The 24,556-nt window shown below is 32.6% G+C and overlaps 2 protein-coding genes across 3 annotated transcripts; one reads left to right on the forward strand and one right to left on the reverse strand.

The window, feature by feature from the left end:
• The first annotated feature begins 1,618 nt into the window (after positions 1-1,618).
• Positions 1,619-10,487, forward strand: LOC127737419 (O-methyltransferase MdmC-like). 2 transcript variants are annotated; one of them, XM_052248074.1, is made up of 6 exons: positions 1,619-1,937; positions 2,783-2,910; positions 3,621-3,777; positions 4,412-4,621; positions 7,451-7,551; positions 7,969-10,487. In XM_052248074.1, exons 2-6 carry the CDS (start codon positions 2,788-2,790, stop codon positions 8,149-8,151), a joined length of 774 nt encoding a protein of 257 aa, XP_052104034.1. In that variant the 5' UTR covers positions 1,619-1,937; positions 2,783-2,787; the 3' UTR covers positions 8,152-10,487. The 2 variants fall into 2 exon arrangements, with proteins under 2 accessions (XP_052104034.1, XP_052104035.1); XM_052248075.1 differs by lacking the exons at positions 7,451-7,551; positions 7,969-10,487 and adding an exon at positions 5,670-6,897 and having other exon boundaries at positions 1,622-1,937.
• Positions 10,488-13,868: 3,381 nt separating this feature from the next.
• LOC127699099 (probable caffeoyl-CoA O-methyltransferase 1) lies at positions 13,869-19,248 on the reverse strand. Its single transcript, XM_052202834.1, has 6 exons — positions 19,123-19,248; positions 17,576-17,732; positions 17,015-17,224; positions 16,668-16,768; positions 15,599-15,748; positions 13,869-14,597 (listed from the first exon to the last, which is right to left on the reverse strand). Exons 1-6 carry the CDS (start codon positions 19,246-19,248, stop codon positions 14,535-14,537), a joined length of 807 nt encoding a protein of 268 aa, XP_052058794.1. The 3' UTR covers positions 13,869-14,534.
• Between the last annotated feature and the right edge of the window lie 5,308 nt (positions 19,249-24,556).

Below are 24,556 nucleotides of genomic sequence, written 5' to 3' on the forward strand. Positions count from 1 at the left end.
AACTGCAAATTGCAACTTTTATAATAAATCTAAAATAATTAGAGTGAGTCTACACCATCTTCTATAATCCAAGTCGAGGACTCGAACCTCGATCCCCCATCATAAGGACAGGTGTACTAACCATTGTACTAACAAGGATGCATGATAGAGTCAACAGTGTAAACCCTCTACAATAATAGAAAAACCTCATGTGGAGATTAAGAGTAAACCTTCTCCTAAAAATAAGCTGCAATTTACTAGTAAATTTGAATTTAAAATTCTTATTCAAACACAATCAAAATTCATTCTACTTCAAAAGATTTAAAGATGTGCAAGAGTATTAGCTATAAAGCTAAAAACCTTATTAAGACCAGTGGTGGACAAATGCAATTTGTCAATTGAAAACAAAGTGTTAATTGGCTTCCTCACTCTATTATAAAAAGTCTTCTCACATGCCATGTATCTGACATTAGTAAGAGAGGAAGCCAACTGTTTTAGTACATTGTTAAAATTGATGACGAACAATTCAGAATGATTAAAATCACATGGCCTGGGTAATATTGAAGATAAAATAATAACACAATCTGGATTACAAATCCTCAATTCATGTATAATATCACGAATGTACTTCTCAAATAAATTAGTATTAATGTTAAATACATCATTTGTACCCACATGTACAATTATATTGTTAAAATGATACCAGGTGAATACCCTGTTTTTTAATTTCCTTAAAAGCATTTCGCAACGCAGCCCACCAAAGGCCTGGAGTTGCGTATTTCTCATCTCCGGAAGATACTTTAAAATTGAATCTGATATTACTAAACTGGGTTTACCCCATGCCTTCAAACCTACAATATAATGTAAATTATTGACTACTAATAAAATTATAATTCAAAATAAACAACATATATCATAGTCTACAAATAATTTTTGACGAGACTTGCATCTTGTCGTCTAAACCATATCTAAGATACAATTTATAGGCGTCACTCTTTCAATCCCCTTGTAATTGAATGAGTTCAGAAGATACACCACATTGGAATGACCAAGTTGCACCTCCTCTTCTGAAGCTATGAGATGAGTATTTTGTTGGATCTAACCCAATTTTCTCAATAATGTTTTTTAAAAATGTCTGTAACATATTGTAGGACACTGGCTTAGTTTTTCTACCAGATAATACAAGAAAAGCTGGGGAAGATGCTGAAACAAGAAATGTTTTGTTTGTTCATTTTTCAAAACCCTCCCTCCCTTTCCCTAAATGTGGAATAGGTTTGTATGAGGCGGGTATGAAATTTACATTTCATTTGTATCTCATAGAATTTTTATTTTGTTATGCTTCATTCTTTATATTTATTAAGATACTCTTAGTAGTTCTTTAATTCAGAGTTTATTTGTCAGTTATAATCTATGATCACATTGTATTTCATTTGTATTATAATCTTGACATATGTATATATTATTATGACTACCTGCAAAGCCTAAATAAAAGTTTTTATTTAAACAGTATTTTCTTCTGAATTAATTTGTTTAGACAAATGTGTCATATTTCAATAAACCATTCTTATTTACAGACGAATAACAAACAGGTAAATAAAAGCTATTCCATACAGCCAAAAAGATTTAACATTATTAAAATAACAAGTTCTATATGATTTTAATATGTAATAAATCCCCCTGTCACCTCCTCCCCCCAAAAAAAATATCGCATATAAATACCTGAATATATTAGTCAAAAGTGTAATGTCAGAAGTTCCGATTCTTGAAAAAGAAATGAAAATTTAAGAAAATGGAACAAATTTTCCAAAGAAAGACTTCTACCGTTCCACCTGTTGACTTGCTGCTCAAGTGTATGCGTCATATGTCATATGATTTATTATAATAAAACACACACTTTAAATATACAAGGTTAATATTTAGAGCGATATTATTGATCTGTTAAAGTACGGAAGAAAAAGGTATGTTTTAAACATGTTAAATTAAGGAAAACCATTTACATAATAAAGTACAGATATCCTGTTATGGAATGTACGTGCACTTGAAAACAAAACTGTTTTCTTTTGTCGATTGTGAACCTATTTAACATATTACTGCAGACTAAATAAAATAATCTTTATCTTCAACATGTTCAAGGCAATGGTGGCTGTAATTTGTAAATTTAAATCTTTTTCCATCAACAATATGGATTGATTGATTGATTGTTGGTTGCTTAACGTCCACTGACAAATCTTTCATGCATATTCAGGACGATTTCAATATGGAACTTTAAATATAAATATTGTTAGATGAAAATCTTATTTCGGAAAATGCATAATCCAAACGTGTAATGTTTCCATACTGATATAAAAGGACCATGTGTTACTCCAATAATCCAGGTTTAAAGGCACATACTAACGTGTGTCCTGTCATGAGTCAGGAACCTCGTAAGAAGCTTTCCTCTGAGTCAGCTATTTGTTTTTTAAGACGGTGGTGTTGATGGAAGATGTTTTTGAATACCGTGAAATTCATTCATAACTTTGTCTAGATCGATTTTAAGCTTGTCATATTGTATAGACATTTATTTATTGTTAAGTTGTATATTTATTACCCTCTCCATCTTTTATTTATATGCAATGTATCAATATTATTTTTGTAAAGACAAGTGGATATATAAGTAGGCGTTTTTCTATGTTTTTCTTTTTGTCCATGGTGTTTTATTCGACTTTTTGTCCATGGTGTTTTATTCGACTATTTCGTGTCCATGGTGTTTTATTCGACTTATTATTTTTAATTGTCCCCTTTGCATCTTCTCCTGGTTTTACAGGAAAAATGAGTAAACGTAGCCGAGATCCAGCGATAAATAAACTGAGAGAGGTGAAAGCAGAGGCCGAATCACTGGGAGTACCCGAGTCAATTATCAATGGTATACAGGCTGTGGATGATTTGACAAAGGTATCAAACATATGTACTTAAAGTAATGTTACTTTATGGTTCAGACAAAATATTTCCATAATTGTTCCAGCTTAAATGTTCAGCCAATAATGCAATATGGGTGGTTGTAAAAGTGTTTATATCTTTTTAATCTGACAACCTGAGACTTGGCAGCCAATAAGGCAATAAGGGTGGTTGTAAAAGTGTTCATATCTTTTTTATCTGACAACCTGAGACTTGGCAGCCAATAAAGATAAGTTTTTTTTTTTTTTAAACATTTACCTGTTTAACGTTAATCACTCCTTGGATGAATACAGATTGTACTGATGAAATTGCAGTCTGCAGTCTGCAATTCCATGCCACCTTTACCTATGTATTTCCATACAAACAGGTTGAAAATAAAGTTATAAATAATTTTTGATAGAAGACGTAATAAAAAAAGACTAGTTCCTTCAAGTGAGACAAAGCTTTTAAACATACATTTTCATTTTCTTTTTGTATTAAGTTAAAGAATAAACCAGAATCACATATCTTTCCATTTAAGTCGAGGATAAGCAACATGCCGAGTACATGGAGCTATATCTGAAAAGTTTTAATAGCCCTTCATTGCAGTGAGAGAAAGCCAAACAACTATCACACTAATGATTGTTTAGGAAAATACTGTACATTGTATATGTATTTCATATCCATAAATATCCGAAATCGATACCTTCACCTTTTTATATTTTAAGGCTCGAGAGGATTATTGCGACAATAAGACATCGACACCAAGTGAGTCAATGGCAGCACTGATAAAAGATACTTTAGAACATCCCTGGCAGAACGTATACGAAGAAGGGAAAACGAAATGGAATATCACCCCTAGAATGATGTCGGGAAATCTGGAGGGTAAAATACAGACAATAATAAAACCTAATATAACACTTCTTTGGATATCTAAGTAGGAAAGCGATACTTCATTGAATGATTGCTTTCAATTATGAAGCGAGCGAGCGTTAAACATATTTAAAAGAAAAAGAAAAAGCAAACAGATGAGAGAAAAAAAACAAGCAAGCAAGCATAATACAACGAGAGAGAGAGAGATCAGTTCTCATTCATTGGTTTTGATCTATATTTGTTATCTCCACACATTGATTGCGTTCAATTATGAAGCGAGCGTTAAACATATTTAAAAGAAAAAGAAAAGGCAAACAGATAAAAAACACAAAAACAAGCAAGCATTATACAACGAGAGAGAGAGAGATCAGTTCTTATTCATTGGTTTTGATCTATATTTGTTCGCTCCACATTGATTGCGTTTAATGTAAATACGTTCTTCTTATTCCATTAACAGAGTCCGTTGACATGAATTAAATAAGTTTACAACGTAGACGAGTGCGTTGAGAGAAAATGTGTGCAGACATATACATTGCTATCCCCAAGCTTATAAACAATATTGTCATTCAAAATTTATGTCTGAACAAATCTAGTAAATTTGAAACTATGTAAATTTCAACTTTTAAAATTTTGTTTATCTTTTTAGGATATGTATTAAAATTCTTAGTCAGTGCTTCTAAATCCAAAAACGTTCTTGAGGTCGGTATGTTCACTGGATGTTCTGCATTAGGAATGGCGGAAGCTATTCCGGATGACGGGAAGGTCGTCACTTGTGAACTTGATTCATACCTAGTAGACCTAGCTAGAAAATTTATGGACAGGTCGCCACATGGAAAGAAGGTCGAAATTCTTACTGGTAAGGCTGTGTATACATAAAACAGTTAGCTATATATTTCAATGGAAAAATTAAAGGCATTAATGTTCTCCATTGTATTCAGGATCAGTTAAAAATAGGTGCTGTTTTGCGTTTTCACAAGGTTCATTTCAACTGATCGTATATATAAAAATAAGCATGAGCAATTATTGCAGTCTTTTATCTGTTTTTTCAATGAACTTTATGTAAAATCAGAAATAAGAAATTTGAGATCGTTGTGCAAACATTGGAGAGGTCTGTTACATGTTGCTGCATCTTATTCCCCTTTGCTATGATTTTTCAGATGAATGATGGTGTTTCTTATAATACATGTATCTAAAAAAAAAAACTGTTTTATTACATTCGAGGGAATGAAAAAAACCAAGAATTACTGTTCTTTCTATTTAGAATCTTCACTTAAATCTTGAATTTGTTTTTAAAAACAAACGTCTTAATTAATGTTAATACATGTTAATACAGTCTTTTTTTTGTGTTATGTATACATGCGCCATTAATATATGTAAATACAGTCATTTCTTACGTCATGTATGCATGCAGCCGTCAATACATTAACCGCCGTTAATATATGTAAATACAATCATTTCTTATGTCATGTATGCATACAGCCATCAATACATTGACTGTCAAAACTATTTTGTTGCTACTTACTCTCTATTAAGAAAGTGACCTCCCGAATGGTACAAAGACAGTGATAATTGTTTCAAAACATATAATTAACTTATTTTTATAATCTATTGTTTCAACTTATTGCGATAAGGTGAAAAGTGCATATTCCAGTTTTTTCCGACGCCTATTTAAACCAATCGTTTGACTTAAACTTGTTAAGTACATAACATAATTTTGCTCTATTGGCCAACAGATCTTCTAATGATTTACACAGTTAGTACGGTGAGCAAAATAGCAATTAAACTGGATTATTTAGAACAAGTTGTAATGTGTTTTTATGAAATGTATGTTTAAATCAAATTACACGCAGTTTTTTATAGAAATTCTTGGACAATCATGATAGATACATTATATTTATTTTTAGAATTTCAACCAAAGATGACAAACTGAATGTTACTTTACTCACTGGTCACCTAAATCAGACCACCGACCTTACGAATAATGTTTGATTGCTTGGTCTGTAAAAGGCCTCTTGTCACTTCTTTCAACGCCACTAGCATAAATAATACCAGCTTTCTCTTTCTTGGGCTTCATAGTTCATGTGAAATTACCTTAGTAGTCTAGGGATGGTTAGGTGCATATAAGCAAAGTACTCTCATCATGCAATAATACATTAAAAACAAAAACCAAACATTTGACTTAAACACTCTTAAACTTAATCAAACCATTGCTGTGTCTTCATAAACTTTTAATGTCGTTTTACTGGATGATTCTAATATTGATGATTGCATTGCTCGCATCTAATCTGTTCAACTTTAAACAAATATAAAAATAAGAAGAAGTGGCATGATTGCCAATGAAACAACTATCCACTTCAGACCAAATGATATAGTAGAAGTCTGTTTTATAATTCACTGTCACCAGGAAATCGACAGGAGTGTCTGTGGACTTTAACACTTCCTTTTATTAAACTGTCATGATGTACACCAACTTTACAGCAGCACTGCATTTGGAGTATACATATCTCATTTTATGTAATCTTCAGGAGATTGATTTGATATAGAGTTGTTACTAACACACAAACCGTTGAACGTTGGGTTCTAGTGATCATATTGAAGTTGCCAGCCTATCTTCGAACATTTAAAGGGAGCCACAACAATTTGATTGACATTTACAGAATATGTTGGTCGTAGCCATAACACTCTCTCACTATGCTCACTCATGACTTGTTATCGAAATTGTAACATGACTACTGCAGAATACATGAGTCACCCAATGCTCTTAATTGGGTATTTGCTGCTAAATGGATCATAGTTTTCTGTCTTATATTTAGTTAAATTGTTTTTCCTTTTTTCCTTTAAATTACGCATGGTCTTTTTTTCGTTGTATGCACGCACTCTCTACTGACATATCACTGATTTTTTTCGTTGTATACACACACTTTATACTGACATATCACAGATATTTTTCGTTATATACACATACTTTATACTGACATATCACAGATTTTTTTTCGTTGTATACACAACTCTATACTAACACATCACAGGTTGTTTTCATTGTATACACACACTCTATACTAACATATCACAGATTGTTTTTGTTGTATACACACACTCTATACAGACATATCACAGATTTCTGAATTATACTGTTGCAATGTCATTTTGTGAGGGAGAAAATGACCCCTGCCAAATTCATATAAGATCACTAATTACACTTAACTTAAGACATACAATTGCTGCATGTTATGAATCAGGGGATATGTAAGTCATATATTTAATGCGACAGCAATCCAACAGCACAATAAATATACATCCAGAGGAATAAATCGTATTTTCATTAACAAACAATCATGTAAACCATACCATATGTCAACATCTCAATCGCTGTGTGTTAAATTGTAAATAAATTATAACCTAAGATCTGAATTTCCTTTAAATAAAGATTTTTAAACTATTTGTACCAAATTTTCGTTTATTAAATGCAATTAATGGTTGACTCCCCCTCCATTTTCAAGCATGACTACCATTGCTACTTATCATTTAAAATGCATCGATCTGCCATTCGCAATTTTTGGTTAAATTGTTTATAATCTCACTTAATAATATATTAGCTAATGACAGCAAGGAACTGTTCTTTGGAACATTTAAAAAAAGTGCACAAGATCAGTTCATGAGTTTCTTTCTTCCTATATCGTTTTAGGTCCAGCAATAGAAAGTTTAAATAGTTTGGCTAAGAAAAATGAGAAGTTTGATTTCATCTTCATAGACGCTGATAAAGCGGGCTATTGTGATTATTTTAATGTAAGTGTATCATTAACAATTAGAAAAAAGATAATTTAAAAAAGCAAACAATTTCTAACATAATATTAGAATCATCGTTAAAAAGACCTAATCAACATATAATATTTATAGAATGGTCATAGTATGAATCTGTTTTATAAACGTGTATCAATTCAAATATTTTACTTCATATTTATTGAATATAAATATATGAAATTATGTATATGATCTTTACATATTTGACAACACATGATGATAGATTGTTTATACATTCAGAGAAACAGGTTAAACTTTATATAAAAATAAGAATAAATTAAGGTATGATTGTCAATGAGACAATATAATTTTACATTTATGCACTTTTACTCTTTTTACAATATAACTTCCATACCACAGTTCCGATGTATGTAATTCACGTACATTTGATTATATTTCAAGATATGCTTCTCCGAACTTCTCGCTCCCAGAGGTACTATTGCCATGGACAATGCCTTATTTAGAGGTAAACCGTACGTGGAAGATACACCACCTGACGAAGGCGTTACCAAGTTTAACAACATGATCGTGACGAGAAAAGATATTTATTATGTAAGTATCGTACTAGAAATTCTAACTTACTAGACGTCGGGATATACACATTATAACTTACTAGACGTCGGGATATACACATTATAACTTACTAGACGTCGGGATATACACATTATAACTTACTAGAAGTCGGGATATACACATTATAACTTACTAGACGTCGGGATATACAAATTATAACTTACTAGACATCGAGATATACACATTATAACTTACTAAACGTCGGGATATACACATTATAACTTACTAGACGTCGGGATATACACATTATAACTTAGTAATACTAGACGTCGCGATATACACATTATAACTTACTAGACGTCGATATATGAACATTATAACTTACTAGACTTCGGGATATATATAGATTCTACCACTGCATCGAGTGTGATACGATATTTATCCACTCGAGACAGTTAAATTTTCAAATTTAAAACGCGAGGCTCGCCGAGCGTTTTAAATATTTAAAATTTAACTGCCGAGAGTGGATAAATATCGTATTACACGAGATCACGAGATTTGGTGGTGGAATCTGTTTCTCTAATGATTTTCAAACAATATGCAGGCAAAGTTATTCCTTCTTTTTGAATAATCTGCAAAAAGATGTGTTCTTTCTATGTGACGTCATCAGGAATGGTCGCCTTTTTTCATGCCGTCACAATAGGAAATTCAGAGAATAGCAAGAAAATTCGACGTCATAATCGGATTTTAACCAATGAAGAACTGAGATCAAACGAACCACACGTTGATTAAATTTTTTTTACACAATGGGTGCAGAAAGGGATAAATTGACGAAGAATTAGAGAAACACATTATAACTTACTAGACGTCGGGATATACACATTATAACTTACTAGACGTCGGGATATACACATTATAACTTACTAGACGTCAGGATATACACATTTAAAAATCATGTTTTGGTTAATCAACCTAAAACTTCATACAAAGATATTCAATGAACAGATTAAATGAAATCTGATAATGTTATACTGACAGTCTCAACATAGTTTTGAATTAAAACTAAACGTGTTGACAAAACAATTGATCTATAACACGTTACAAATATTATCATATCTGCATCTTTCATACACAAAATCATTAAAATATAGTCATTTAATGCAATATTTCAAAATCTACATTTTGTAAATGATAGGCAAAGAACCGACCACAAGTATTTGACTTTGACAAATCATTTCAAATATAAGATCTTACTCACATAACATTTTTGTGGTTTGTTTACAAAAACTATTCCAATTAAAGAAAAACTCAAGAAAAAATCAAATCTTTTAAATAATGATAACTGAAAATTACCTCTCATATATATATATATATAGTTGAAATGCTCTAGTTTTTTCTCAAACTATGTCGTAATCTAAACGCATCTGCAATATGCTTTTTCACTACAATTTCTTTTATCGACAGTCACAACCGTGCTTTACTTCAGTGATGCTATGAAAATACCTACTAAATCAGATGTGTATACCAAAATGTTTTTAAATCTGCCAGAGTACCTATAAACAAAGTCCATCTCTTAGTTTCTAACAAAATTTATTTAAAACTGAAATCATGAAGATGCTTGATTTTCTGGTTGAAATAAAATACATTTGTTATGTTTGTTTGACGAAGTTTTGCATTGGAATTCAACTATTTTCCCTTTTTCCTCGACTTTTTTTTCTCATTTGCTTGACTCCATATATGATTTTAAAAGAACATCTTAAAGATATCCTTTCAATTTGTGACCTTAAGAAGTAATTATCTCTCTGGAACACCTGTATAACCCAGTGTTTTGCCGGGTTTTTAAGGTGCTCATTCCGTTTAGATCTACACATATGCATGTGTGTATTTTTCAAAGAAAATTGTTGCTCTGTTCGTCTTCCTTCTTTCATCAACGGGTTTTTTTTTTTCAACTTATGAATTTTGACACCTCTTGGAATCTTTTTTTTTCATTCTCACAATTGGCCCTTGTAAACAAAAAACAACAAACATTTTCCCCAAAATGATTGACGAAGTGCAAAACACAAACATAGTATCTAAATTCACACCTTTCATTAACAAACATTTGAAGTCTGTTGATATCACCGAGACTATTGAGTAAACATATTAGCCTTTGTTTAAGAATAATTAAAAATAATATTGCCATTAAATAAAAACGAAAATAACTTCCAGATCGTTAGACAAATCACTGAATTATGAAAACAATGCAAGGCATAAATATTTGCAATCTTCATACAAACAAGTAGTCAACGGATCCAAACTATTATTTCAGATATTCATGGTTGCATTTTTATTTGTTAAGTGTTGACAAGTCATTCTTATTTGTAAATATATCGGTGATTGTCACCCATTCATTAAACACTTGACTTATATGTATTCCCGTTAATATGAGAACATTTCTTCTTATTCAATTTGGTTGCTGTTTCAGTGAAGGTAACCTTATATTTCTTTTATTCATGCAAACGTACTAGTATACCACAACGATAATGTTTAATTGTGTTATTCAATGATATTAATTTCGTGAAATCAGGAAAATTTTCCTTTCCAATAGTTACAAAACTATTTAAATTAATCAGGATTTTAAAGAGAATTAAAAGTTAAGCATTCAAAAGATGTGACAAACGTCGCTGATGCCAGCGATGCTTGGAGTAGAAAAATCGTAGTGTTTCTGTGGCTGAGACCACTCATCTATGTATGGGCGTAGACAAACGTAAGCGTTTCTGTGGCTAAGGCCATCGATGTCTAAGGTATTCAAACCTTAGTGTTTCTGTGGCTTAGGCCATCGATGACTGGGGTAGGCAAACCTTAGTGTTTCTGTTGATAAGTCCATCTATGCTGGGGGTAAACAACCAAAAAGTAAATTAACGGACCCTGACCGTGTCATTAATCTTTCTTGTAGCAAAAAAATGTTGACTAAATCTCCAACAAAAAGCTGCATTCAATTTTCCAATCCTAATCATTCCTTTCAATGTAGCAAAATTCCAGGGTCGTCTACAGACAGAGCACAAGTCATTAAACAAAAGTATTATCCGAAGCTAAAATCGTCACTCTCCTCAACGCCAACACAAGTTTCTTAACCGTTACCCAATATCTGCTTGAAAGATATGTACTATTTGGCAAAACGGCAAATTCTTGCCCTTTTCCTCTTATATAACATCACTGTATGCCAATCATCTCACATTGTTTAATTGTCGTTTGCCGAACAACCTTAGTGCACAACAAGGGTGGCATTGCCCTGTTCAATCTGTATAGTGTTTTGTTGACATTTTTGGGTCTTTTTCTCTCTTTTTGGTAATTGATGTTGTCTTCGTTAACCAGTGTTTTTATTTTAGAAAAGAGCTCGAATATTTATTTCATTGAAAATTGATTCTAAAGGTGTGAACAGAGTGTCAGTGTTGTGGAAAAGTGTAAGGCCTAAATCAATACGATAGAGGTTGTTAACGGCCTTTTATTTCGATATGGCTTAGAAGTTCAGGAAAATGTAATTTATAGAATTCTACCTCAAACGAACAACTGGATTACTTTATTTGATACATAAATCAAACAAATGTTCTGTCCAGAAGATGAAAATCTCTTTCAAAGAACTAAAATATAATGTGTATCGCAATTATAAAACAATTAAAACCCTTTTCACCATGCAATATACATTTAACTGTTCCGGCCTATACAAATTCAAGTTTCTACTCTAAATTGAACCAACAACTAAAATGATTAAAATTGTTTATACGACAAAACGTACACAATAATAACTTGTGTTTGAATAAACAAGTCTTCATGTGTAAAAATAATAACGGCAGATAAAAAGATATTAATGAGAACAAATTGCATGATAATTAGTATACTGTTTCAAATTATAAAGATTCTACCCATAGTGATGGTACATGGGATAATCTCAGGCAAGTATCTTCATTCAAAATTTTATAAAATTCATAAACTTGTTCTCTCTTTTGAAGTGACGATCTGGTTGACTGTTACTGAATATCTGTCAGAGAATCCAAATGACTGACAGACGCATTGACAGATTTGGTTGACTGTTACTGAATATCTGTCAGAGAATCCAAATGACTGACAGATGCATTGACAGATTTGGTTGACTGTTACTGAATATCTGTCAGAGAATCCAAATTACTGGCAGACACATTGACAGATTTCACTAGTAGTGCAATAACTGCGTACATGATTACGCTAGTGTTTGGTGTGGCCTATTTTGTTTTAAGAGTTTAGTCTCAAAAGAATTATTTTGCAGACTGTTGTTTTCTTGTGTTTTGTTGGTTTTTTTTGCAATGGTTTCGTCTGCCTCTCTTTGACTAACGGTTTTCCATTGCCCCTTGCGTATGTGTCCTTTTGGAACTATTTAAAATATTTTGCAATAATTTCTGAATTTTCCCTGGAGTTCGGTATTTTTTTATTTTACTTTTTTCTACCACATAAGTAGAAGAACGCTTTCGAGTTTTTTGTAAATATTTCGTAGGACATTGCTTTAAAGGATCATTAACTACGAAGTTGACAAAAATCAAATTATAATTGTTATTTCAAACATTTATAAAAGCGGCATTGTGAAATAGTGTTTTGGTTCAATTTTGTCAAAATAATCTCAAAAAACACCGATGATGTATTATTGGCTTGTAAGTCGATAATTCAACTCAATGACATATGAATCCGTATTCATGCGAACTTCAATTTATCTTGGATGGGCTATGCATAGGCTAATCGTGTTTAGCTATACAAAGATTGATTGTTTGATTGATTGTTGCTTAATGCAACTTTCAGCACTATTGTGCTATTTCGCTGCTGTCAGTTTTCATCTGTGGAGGAAGTCGGACTGCACGGATAGAACCACCGAACTTTTGTAGCAAAACTGACAATCCTAGCCAATTGGAGTAGAGCGGACCTGCCACGCGCGGGATTTGAACTCGCAACCTCAGTGTTGACAGGTTTGTGATACAGTAGTTCGACTACTTAGACCAGTCGACAACCGAGGCCCCTTATAAAAAAGAAAAGAATGTCAAAATTGAAAAGTGAAACAAGGCTGACACCGGGAAGATCCCTTTTGTTGACTGATTCTGCACACACAGAATCATTCCAAAACGATGATTTTACATGTTTTTAAATCTATGACATGAAATCAAACATATCTAGAAAATCGTTATTATACGATTGTACGTGCTTGCCTATGTATGTTTATACATAGTTATGTTTACATCAGGCCATATGACCTACGGAATTCTGCAGAATTAGATGGCGTCTATTTAAAATTCACACGAAATGTTGATACATTATAACAGTCCATGCATTGTAAATTGTTTCTTTATGACTTTTAGTGATTTTGTTAGACGTTTTATAAAAGTAATAAAACGTGGTATAATTGTCAATGAGACAACTGTCCACCAGAGACCAAATGACATAGAAGTTAACAACTATAGGTCACCGTACGACCTTCAAACATTAGAGAGTGGAAGCTACGAAGGAGGTTATCAAACTCATAAGTTTACAGCCGATTTCAATGAGTGTGTAGGAAAAGGTAATATCTTTTGGTTAGCTTGCTTGCTAGCTGAACCGTGAAGTCATTATTAGGTTAGGTAAACTACCCTCCTTTTTAGTAGACTATTCCGACAGACAGATAGAATTGGTTACCTGTGGGACTAGTCTACTCATTAAAATCGGCAGTAAGGAAAAGAAACACATTAACGACCAACAGAAAACGACGACAAGGCAAATAAAAGTCAAGAAAGCGCCACTGATGCATCTTTATAAAGTTATGTTTTCATTGTTAGTACACACATCATGAGTTTTTCATGCCTTTTTGAATACGCTCCTTACTAAAACTATTGGACGATGTTTGGAAGTATTTAAACCAGGCATATAGATAAGACCTAAAACTATTTATGATCAGTTCTGCCTCAAGGAGTTGCAACACTTGCTGAAGAAAGTATATTACAGATTAAAAAAAAATATATCTACATCTTCTTCTAGAAATGAATAAAGTTAGCGACTCAGAGCTGGATCATTCTTCCAGTTATGTGTAAAATAGATTATTTTCTACTTCAATGTAATTTCTTCAAAAAAAATAGAAATTCTTATTGAATTGTATGCAACACTACTTTCACTGGTATGGATTTAAAAAATATATTAAAATGTAATTTCAAACACTAAGAACACCCAATTATACTGAAACAACAACCCTTTTACGAAAAACAAAACCAATAAATAAAAACCTTCTATAGCCTGATTTGATAAGAGATATTCAGAACATCGAAGAATAAAAATAAATAAAACTCCTGAAAATACAGCTATTTGAAGATTAATTAAAACTCGAACAAAGATGTATGTTACCAAAATTGTAAAAGGCTATGTGAGTTCTAATTAGCATGCAACTGTATTGGCTCAATCAATTATTCCACATCAAACTTTAGGGATTATCATCCGTTCATGTCTTCCTTTCTTCTAACAAGCATTATTCCATCTCTTACTGGCATTAACACCTAAGGAAAAACATGTTTTTTCAATTAAAATTATTTATTCATATCAATCTTCTGAAACAATTAATCTACTCGATTTTATCATAGGTGGTTCTATTTGTATCTCCAGGCAGTGCATATATAGAACAAAAGTAAACTTGGCAAGTACTAAAGACAATAGAATTTAATCATTCATTATAACTTTAAAAAAAAAAAGACAAAAGCAAATGCAGTTAACCTTTGATATTACATACCAGTCTTTATTTAGAAAACGTTGACTCCATTTCCTGATTATATTTAGATAAAAGTATAACACGAACATGTAAAATATTGTAAATAGATATAAGAAGATGTGGTATGAGTGCCAATGAGACAACTCTCCATCCAAGTCACAATTTATAAAAGTAAACCATTATAGGTTAAAGTATGGCCTTCAACATGGAGCCTTGGCTCACACCGCACAGCAAGCTATAAAGGGCCCCAATATGCCTTTTTTAGTCCCAGAAAGTACTTACAATTGTTACTGTTAGTTATTTTTGTAGAACTAACCTGAACAAGTGATACATTCACTTTATCTGAACGTTGATAGATAGTTGTTATATGGCAATCATACCACATCTCCTTATTTTTATATTAAGAACTATCAACTTTAATTCCGTGTATATGCAAGTTTAGCAAGAGACATTTACCCTGTCGACTCACCTAGCTCATTTTGGAGTTCATTCAATTCCCTAACTTTTTTGTTTTGACCTTGATTTGTATTTATGAGATTTGAACATCGATAAGCTACCATTGCCTCTAATTTGAAGATCATTTAATCTTCATAGATAGTTTCTCATTTGTAATTATATCATTTTTCTTTATTTAAGTTAAATGCTCCATTTTCTGCGTTAAAACTATGTACCTTGGTAAATTGCATTAACGGTACATGATTATTTATTCATATTTCATTGGCAACGTTTGCTTGTTTCACAATGCAACTATATTCTAGTTGCCTTTTTTGCATGTCATGAATGAATACATACATGATAAACATCATCCCTGGTCATTAGCATATCGTTAAACCTTTTTATTGGTTCATCCTCAGGCGAGTCTTTTAAATACGGTTTACCATGGTGTAATGCGTTGTCCAGAGCAATAGTACCACCTGGTGCTAAAAGGTCTTTTATCGATACCTAAAACATATTTATACATGTATAACATTGCATATATAGAAACAAAAACAAAAGGCTGGATTGTATTCGCTATGTAATTATAAGAATTAAATGCTTCTTTTTGTAATTTTATATGGTTTTAAAAGTCACTACATTTCTATTCATAACTGTCGACGTTCGTAAATTGACCATTGTAGACGCTACGTGCAAAAGTTATTTTCTATTAAAAACAGTATTAATTTCAATGACTAAAAATCGTTGTAGTTGTTTCAAATGTAAATACTACTTGATAAGTCGAATATAATAGCTGATTGCAATAAAGGAAAAACAATCATATAAAAATGGAATCCTTTACCAGGTGAGCGATAAAGGCACTTATGAGCCTCTTGACTACTTTCATTTCGATGTTACTGTTGTTGTCCACGCGGACATGATCCGCATAGAATCCTAACATGAAAGGTATCATCTGCACTGCATTTTATTTTTAATATTTGGACGAGAGGTAAAACAATTATTTAAACTTGCCTGTCCCAAGTCAAGATCCCCATCAATGGTTATTTGTTGTGATATATATATATTTGTTGACTTTAATATTCTTATGTATTTCATTTAAAATCATACTACTTCTCCCTATTTTTATGTTATTAACAACCTGACCAGTCTCGAAGATTGACATACAAGTATTCAATGGCACTCTGTTATTTGAGAATGAATTATGCTGGCTGTACATTATCATTGTGTGTGTATTGTTGGTTTGTTGTCTAATCGGCATTTAACACACACATTTTTTTTTATTCATATACCTTCTATATGTTTTGTTGCTTGTTTTACGTGGAAATTATAGTTTGTCCAGTACTGATTAATATTCAAAAGATGGAATAATCTTTATGTAACTCAATAATGCCAATTATAATGCATTTAAGTGAACTCTAATACTCACATTAAAATAGTCACAATAACCCGGTTTATCCGCATCTATAAAGATGAAGTCGAATTTCTCTCCTTTCTTGCCAAGGTCATTTAAGCTGTCTAAAGCAGGACCTAAAATTGAGAATATTGAAAGCTGAGTATTTGCATGTTACAAAGGAGTCGGTATTGGCTGTGTTGTGATTTGTTGTAATGTACTAGTTATTTTTGACAATTCCTGTTATTCCAGTTCATGTTTTAAATCTTAACAGATGAACCTACCTATAGACTTTGTTTTAAAAGAAAAAAGGATGAACATAAATTTAAAATAATAGTAGTTTAATATGACATTAAAGCTTAGAATAAATAGTGAACACAAACCTTCAAGAATAGTTATCTTTTTTCCGTGCGGGGACCTGTCCAAAAATGTTCTAGTTAATTTCACCAAGTATGGGTCAAATTCACAGGTCACGACCTTCCCGTCATCTGGCATTACTTCCGCCATACCAAGGGCGCCACAACCAGTTAACATCCCAACTTCTAAAACTCTTTTCGCTTTTGATGCACTGACAAAAAATTTGAGAACGTAGCCTGAAACAGATGTATTATAAAGTCTACAAAAGAGGAAGAAAGTACCAAAGAAAAATACAGAAAACTAAATAATGACCCAACTAAAAACGGGGGTGAAATCAGGCGCTCCGGATTGTCAAACACGCCCCCTGCTCTACTAGTGGCACCCGTCACTATTCTTTGGTGGTGGTGGGTGTGTGGGGGAGGGGGGGTTGCAGTATCATTTAACTACTATAGCTATCATAGAAAATTAATTAACTAGAACAACTGGAACAAAACATACATAATATTCTAAACACAACAAACATATTTTGACTCTTCGAATAACCAGTTTTTTAATCTATGTTTTATTTGTTTTCATTTTGTTTTCACCTTCAAGATTTCCCGACAACATTCTAATACGTATATTCCATTTTGTTTTTCCTTCACTAAACACCTGTTGCCATGGATGCTCTATTGTATCTTTCATAAGTTTTGATAATGCATCACTTGGCTCTGACGTTTTACCATCGCAGTAGGTTTCTCTTGCCTGTAAAGAATTTAAGATAAATAAGCTGTAAGACAATGCATTACAATATCAAAGGAGAGAGAGATAGAGAAATCATTAATAATAACATAATCAGGTCATTGCCACACTATTTACTATTTTCTCTCGTGTCATTCCATGTTTGGAGTCTAAATTAAAAACAATAGAAATTTTTTTTCTTTGCCAAAATGTAGTTTAGAAGATAGCTCTTATATAAATATGCGTTCAGAAAACTAAATAGAAAAATTAGGGTCAGGGAACTCATGTTCTTGCTACAAAAAAAGGAAAATTTACTATACATTCCTTTATAACATAACGTTATCTTGGCTATCCCTCTTATATGGTTGAGCTAGACAAAAGTTGATTCAAACAAAAAACAGTTTTCTGTTTTTGTAAATACAGTCGTTGTAATAAGTTTAAACACTTCATTTAGACGAAAAGTACTTCACATCCAATATTTCATGGTAATATTCTTTACAAAGCACAAAAATATCGGCATTCACCTCAAAAGCTAACGAAACCTTTAAACAGACTTATTCGGAAAGGATATAGTTACGATACTGTTGTCAAGTCATTAAGGATTGCATATTTTTGGTATTAATATTGATTCACTTATAGGGTCTTTGCATCGGAAATAAACACATTTATTCTAAAACCAGTTGTTGGCATGATACGGGTTATGTTCTTCTCATATATTTTATGATGGTATGATACTAAACCCCTAACGGGAGGGATTGTACTTGATTTTCATATGATGAAGACATAATCTTTCAATCATTTTAATTGAGGTCTGGAGCTGGCATGTCAGTAACTGCTAGTAGTCCTTTGTTCATTTATGTATCATTGTCATTTTGCTCAGTTTCTTTTGTTATCTATTCTGAAATCGGACTCGGACTTCTTTTAAACTGAGTTTTACTTTGCGTATTGCTATGTGTTACTTTATTCTACATTGGCTAGAGGTATAGGGGGAGGGTTGAGATCTCACAAAACATGTTTAAACCCGCCGCATTTTTGCGCCTGTCCCAAGTCAGGAGCCTCTGGCCTTTGTTAGTCTTGTATGTGTTTTAATTTGAGTTCATTTATATGTTTTGGAGTTTAGTGTGACGTCCATTTTCACTGAACTAGTACACAATTTTATTTAGGGGACAGCTGAGGACCACCTCCGGATGCGGGATTTTCTTGCTGCGTTGAAGACCCATTGGTGGCCTTCGGCTGTTGTCTGCTCTTTGGTCGGGTTGTTGTCTTTTGACATATTCCCCATTTCCATTCTCAATTTTATTACAAATGTATAAATAATTGAATTCTTCTCTCAAAGTTTTGATATTTTATTAATGATCTAACCGATTCGTTCCTGCTTTTTACGATCCAAGAAGGCGGAATATTCAATTTGTACCTCAAATAGATCCTCAACAGCTTGTAGACCCGAAATGATGGTTTCAGGAAGACTTAACTCTTCTGCTTCTTTTTTCACTTCCCGCAGTTTTATCAATGCAGGATCATAACTGATTTTATTTGACATTCTAAAATACAAAATAATAAATAATAAATCCTATTGCTATCAATTAATATTAATAGGATACAATAGGTGAACACTTTCAAATAAAGCCAACTTGTGCTTCGATATCTCTTAAAATGAACTAACCGTTCGAATATAAAATACTGGCACTTACCTTTGTTGTCAAACAAGAGCATTTTAAAACTCTGTCACTTTAGTTACTGACCTATAAAGCATCAAAATTTAAACCTTGCACGAAAAAATACTGTTAAGAATATTCCAGGCATAATTGCTTTTGTCATAAAGGGTAACACTACATATAAAGTTAGTAACATAACTTAAACAAATATACTTGTACGTACGCTACAAATTAAAGTACATAGAAGCTAAACATGGTTTATAACTGAGGGGCCTGATGGGTTATTTTCGTTCTTCGTGATCGGCGCATTTTCGCTATCGTGATCCGTTTTTCTACAGATTTTTTTTTTTTATATTTTCGTGATCCGTGATCATGGAAATTTATTTTCTGTGAATCGTGATTGACAAAAAAATCAACTCGTGAATCGTGATGAGACCCCCCCCACCCCCCCCCCCCCCCCCCCCCCTTCATCAGGCCCCTCATTACTGTATATTTTGACACATGATCCTGAAGGAAAAGATATTTTGGTATACGTCAACGAGACAGCACCCGGTCACAAAGACTTATGACATCTGTAGTTTAATCACAAAGACTTATGACATTTTTGTTTTATATACAATATTCCTACATTGTAGGAAAATATCAATATAAATTTATGTGTAGCTTTATAAACACAGAGCGAGGCTCGTCGAGCTTCATATTTTACTGCAATGTACAAATATTCAATTTGTCTTTATCTTTAGCGCTTACATAGTAATAATTCTTATATGATTTACATATCTATAAATACTTGAATTGGATTGGTCAATTAGAATTTTTCTCTTGCATGGTTTACACTTCGATAAACCATGTTTCCGAAACTACTTTAGTAACCTTCACTGTGATCTATTCATGCGCGATACACATGCATGGCAGGATTCCGGGATTTTCAGCAAATTGAGATTAAAAAACAAATACATAATAGTTCTTTCTATTCTAATGCATATATAACAAAAAAGAAATAATGCATTAAAGCTTCGAAAATGTATAAAAATAAAATTTAAATAAAATTCCGCGAAATTTCATGAATGATTTAGCGAATTTACGTCATGGCAAAACACGACGTCATACGAATGAAAACTTTCAAGGGAAAGATTATTTCGTTACTTGTACGCTTAAAATTCGGATAATATCTCATTAAAATGATGTTTTTGGGGTAAGTGCTATTTCATTTTAGATTCTGATGCATTTATCGAACCTTTATTGATTTAGAAATTCAATATGGCGGCCAACTCCTTAGTTACGAACTGTCAATAGTGCATTTGATGGTAATTATAGTAGCCATTACACAAAAAAAATGTAAATTAAAAATAGCGAATATTTGGCTTAAGAATTATAAGGATTAAACACATTTTTTCTAGAGGTTATTGATGTGTAATCCGGGGGCTCTTACTCACAAACTTAACATAAAAGTCCTTCATGTTAAGTTTGTGAGTAAGAGCCCCCGGATTACACATCAATAACCTCTAGAAAAAATGTGTTTAATCCTATATTGAATTTGTTTTTGAATGAAATCAACATGACTAAAAGGCGGACCGCGATATCCTAGGACCCCAAATTAAACTGGAACGTAAACTATAAGGTAGATTCATGGTATACCGCCATCTTGGATTGTACAATCTCAGTACAAAATTGGTCTAGTTATTTGCCCAAATCTGCAAATTTGGAGACAGATTTGCAATTTAATGGTTAGATTGTTTATTTATATAAAGAAAACTTGGTTATTTATTGTATTATTCAAAATATTTAAACAAATATCAAATTTTGTGTTTTCAGAATCATTTTTTTTTCAAATAAGCCATTTAAGGGGAGATAACTCTTTTAGTTAAAAAAATATACTGGACTGATAGAGAAATTTTTTATTTTTACTTGTAGCAAGAAAATAAGTTCGGAGACACCATTTTTTCTTTTTATTTTTTTAAAACATATTATAAAACCTTTTACAATTTATTTCAAAATTCTATCTCATAGAATTTTTTTAATGCACACAAATGTGTTTTTTCATGTACAATCTAACCAAATTTAGGCAATTTTCAACGACTCATAGCTTGGAAAATAGCACGGTGACTCATACTTTTTATTATATTTTTGAAAAAAGCATAGTCAAATCTTCCTTTTGGCAAAGTATAAGAACATTCTATCTCAAAAAGTATATACTTATGATCTACCATAAGTTGAATATAACCGTTCGCTCACAACCTCGTTCGGGTCAAGTAGTGTCATCCGAGCCGCGCTGATTAGATGACATATACCGACTTGCTTGGTCAATAACTATAACATATACGTTTATCGCTTCGTGTTATCTGTAAAACTGCATTTGTATAGTAGAAAGATCGATTCAAGAATAAAAATTTAAATGTGTTCACTCTGTTAAAGATATTGTTTGTACTATACACCTACGTACAATTGAACGTTTATAAAAATGGAAAACATTTGATGCAAATTATGTCTACACTATAACTATTGAGAGAAGATACCAAAGGGGGAGGGGGGGGGGGGGGGGGGGGGATAAAAAATCATCAAATTAAAAAAGACAACACCGCGGTCAAAAAGTAAAATAACAAAAAAAAAAGAACAATAACAAAACAATACAGCAAAATGAAGATTGAGCATAATGAACCCCACCAAATAATTGGGGATGAACTCATGTGCTCCGGAAGGACCAGCTGTTCCTACACCATTATTAATCCTTGTGTTACATTTATTTAGAGAAAATGGTAAACATGCATGTCATGACTAACCGTTAGTATTTTGTTGTCACGTTAAACTGAGGACTACATGACTAACCGTTAGCATATTGTCGTCAGGTGACGACGTGACTAACCGTTAGCATATTGTCGTCAGGTTAGACTTAGGACGACTTGACTAACCGTTAGCATTTTGTCGTCTGGTTAGACTTAGGACGACGTGACTAACCGTTAGCATATTGTCGTCAGGTTAGACTTAGGACGACTTGACTAACCGTTAGCATTTTGTCGTCTGGTTAGACTTGGGACGACGTGACTAACCGTTATCATTTTGTCGTCAGGTTAGACTTGGAACTACGTGTTTGACCTGATATCTGTTAATACATTCGATATCTTACTTGGATAATCATATCGTCCTGTTCGTCCAGATGTTTATTCACTTACAATCTTTTATATTCGACATGTAATTATAAGCATGTTTAATAAATTATTCATCGTTTTTAGGGAAAATACAATATAGGCTAAGCCTATTTGATTCGTTACAGGTATTATTAACATTAATATTAATTATAGTACTTTCAACAAGCACAGGTTTAAATACACAGTGAATCAAGTAATTTAGCGAATTTGTCTATTTTGTCATCAGCTAAGCACTGACCATTCATCGTTTTTTGTGGAGGCGCAAATATTTTTCTCTCGGGAAAAACATTTGTTTTTCAACTTTATTATATATTTATAGTACTAATATACAGGAACAAAATTTTTTAAAAAGTCAATGAATGTTGTTTTTTTTTCTTCTTTCTTGTTTTCTATAGAAGCAAACAATGTTTTCTGAAACTTTTTTTTTCTATTTTCAAGAAATTATGAATCAATCAAATTCCCTTTCCCACAAAAGATGAATGGTCGGTGCTTTATTACATTTGCCCGTAACTGGTTCACTTAGTTTGTACTAAGAGATGATTCATGACAGAGCTACGTGTTATACTATTTGATTTCAAAACCTGTGTCTACCGAGATCTTCCAATTATCACATGCATCAATAATGTTGTTAGCATTATAAAAAAGAAGAAGTGGGCTATAACAAATTGTGAATACATTAAACTACCAATCCATGACCTTCCATCAACACCAAATACACCAGATAACAAACAAATTGAGATATGACAACAGACAACTACTAACGAAAGTACGATGTTTCCAAGTTGCGACAGGCAACTGCATATATGGCGTGGATGTACAAGCAAGCTTATGCTGTTACATCACTGTCAAAGGTTAGAGTAATGATCAAGATTTATGATCCCTTCTGTAGCACCTTGAATTACGAAATTTTTAAAGTGTGATAATACCAAAACAGCAAAAATACTGAATAAATGAGACCTACCATTTTGTATATATACCAAAGGGAAACGTCATTCACAGAAATTACATTTATTGTCTAATTGCATTTAGTAGAAAATGTGAATTATTTAAAAACAAAAATCTCTAATAAAGTCTGTGTGTTTTTTGCAAAATTCTTAGCTTTATTTGCCACCAAATCCCCATTTTCTATTAAATGCAATGAAATATTTAACAATAGTGCTTTGAACAACGTTTTCCTTTTGATATATATACAAAATGGCAGGACACTATTGTTAGATGTATTTTCACTGATATTGTAGCACATTGAATATTTCGTAATATACACAGGCCTACAGAAGGAATCAGAAGGGGTCATTAGCCTTAATATACTAGTTCAAATTAAATTGGATCAAAAGAAATAGAACAATGATGTTCTTTAGAATGCAGTTTTGAATATTTTTTTTTTATTTATCTATATAAGTTAAAAAGAGACGGTTAACATTTAAATTATTAAAAAACCCTACCTAAAATAACATTACGCTTTAATGAAAATAAGTTTATTCACTTACATGCAAGCGTGTACGTGTGGCTTTTTGTTACATGACAAAACGTCCTAAATTATGACTCTTTTATCATGTTTATGCGACGAACTGATAATTGTGGGTCTCATTGGGGTCTAAGCGTGACGCGGGTTTGGCCGATTGTTTTAAAGCTTGACACGTGAAAGTCAAATATTAGCGTGAAAACGGGAAACGAAGTTGGGCGGGACACGGGAAATAACATGCGCTATTACGGGATTCTGACAAAACAATAAGCGGGATCCTTGATCAGACCCCCCCCCCCCCCCCCCCCCCCCCCCCTGAATACCTAAATTGCATGAGTGTCCTTACAATCAACGTTATATTGCGGGATCTTGTAAGTGCTCCACGAAACTTCTTTCTCAATTATAAATATCAATTTAAGGCGAAGTGTACGTAATTGCACGCCTCTAGCGGAATTCAGGATAAAAAACGTGCGTCGTTAGTTTCGCGGGTTATCTCCCCTACTCCAAGAAAGGAAAAATGGGCACATGAAAGAAAAATGACTTCGTGCGGTCTATCATGAATCCAAACAAGTATTCATGTGCTAT

This window comes from Mytilus californianus, unplaced genomic scaffold (assembly GCF_021869535.1).
Source record: "Mytilus californianus isolate M0D057914Y unplaced genomic scaffold, xbMytCali1.0.p SCAF_4, whole genome shotgun sequence".
NCBI lineage: Eukaryota > Metazoa > Mollusca > Bivalvia > Mytilida > Mytilidae > Mytilus > Mytilus californianus.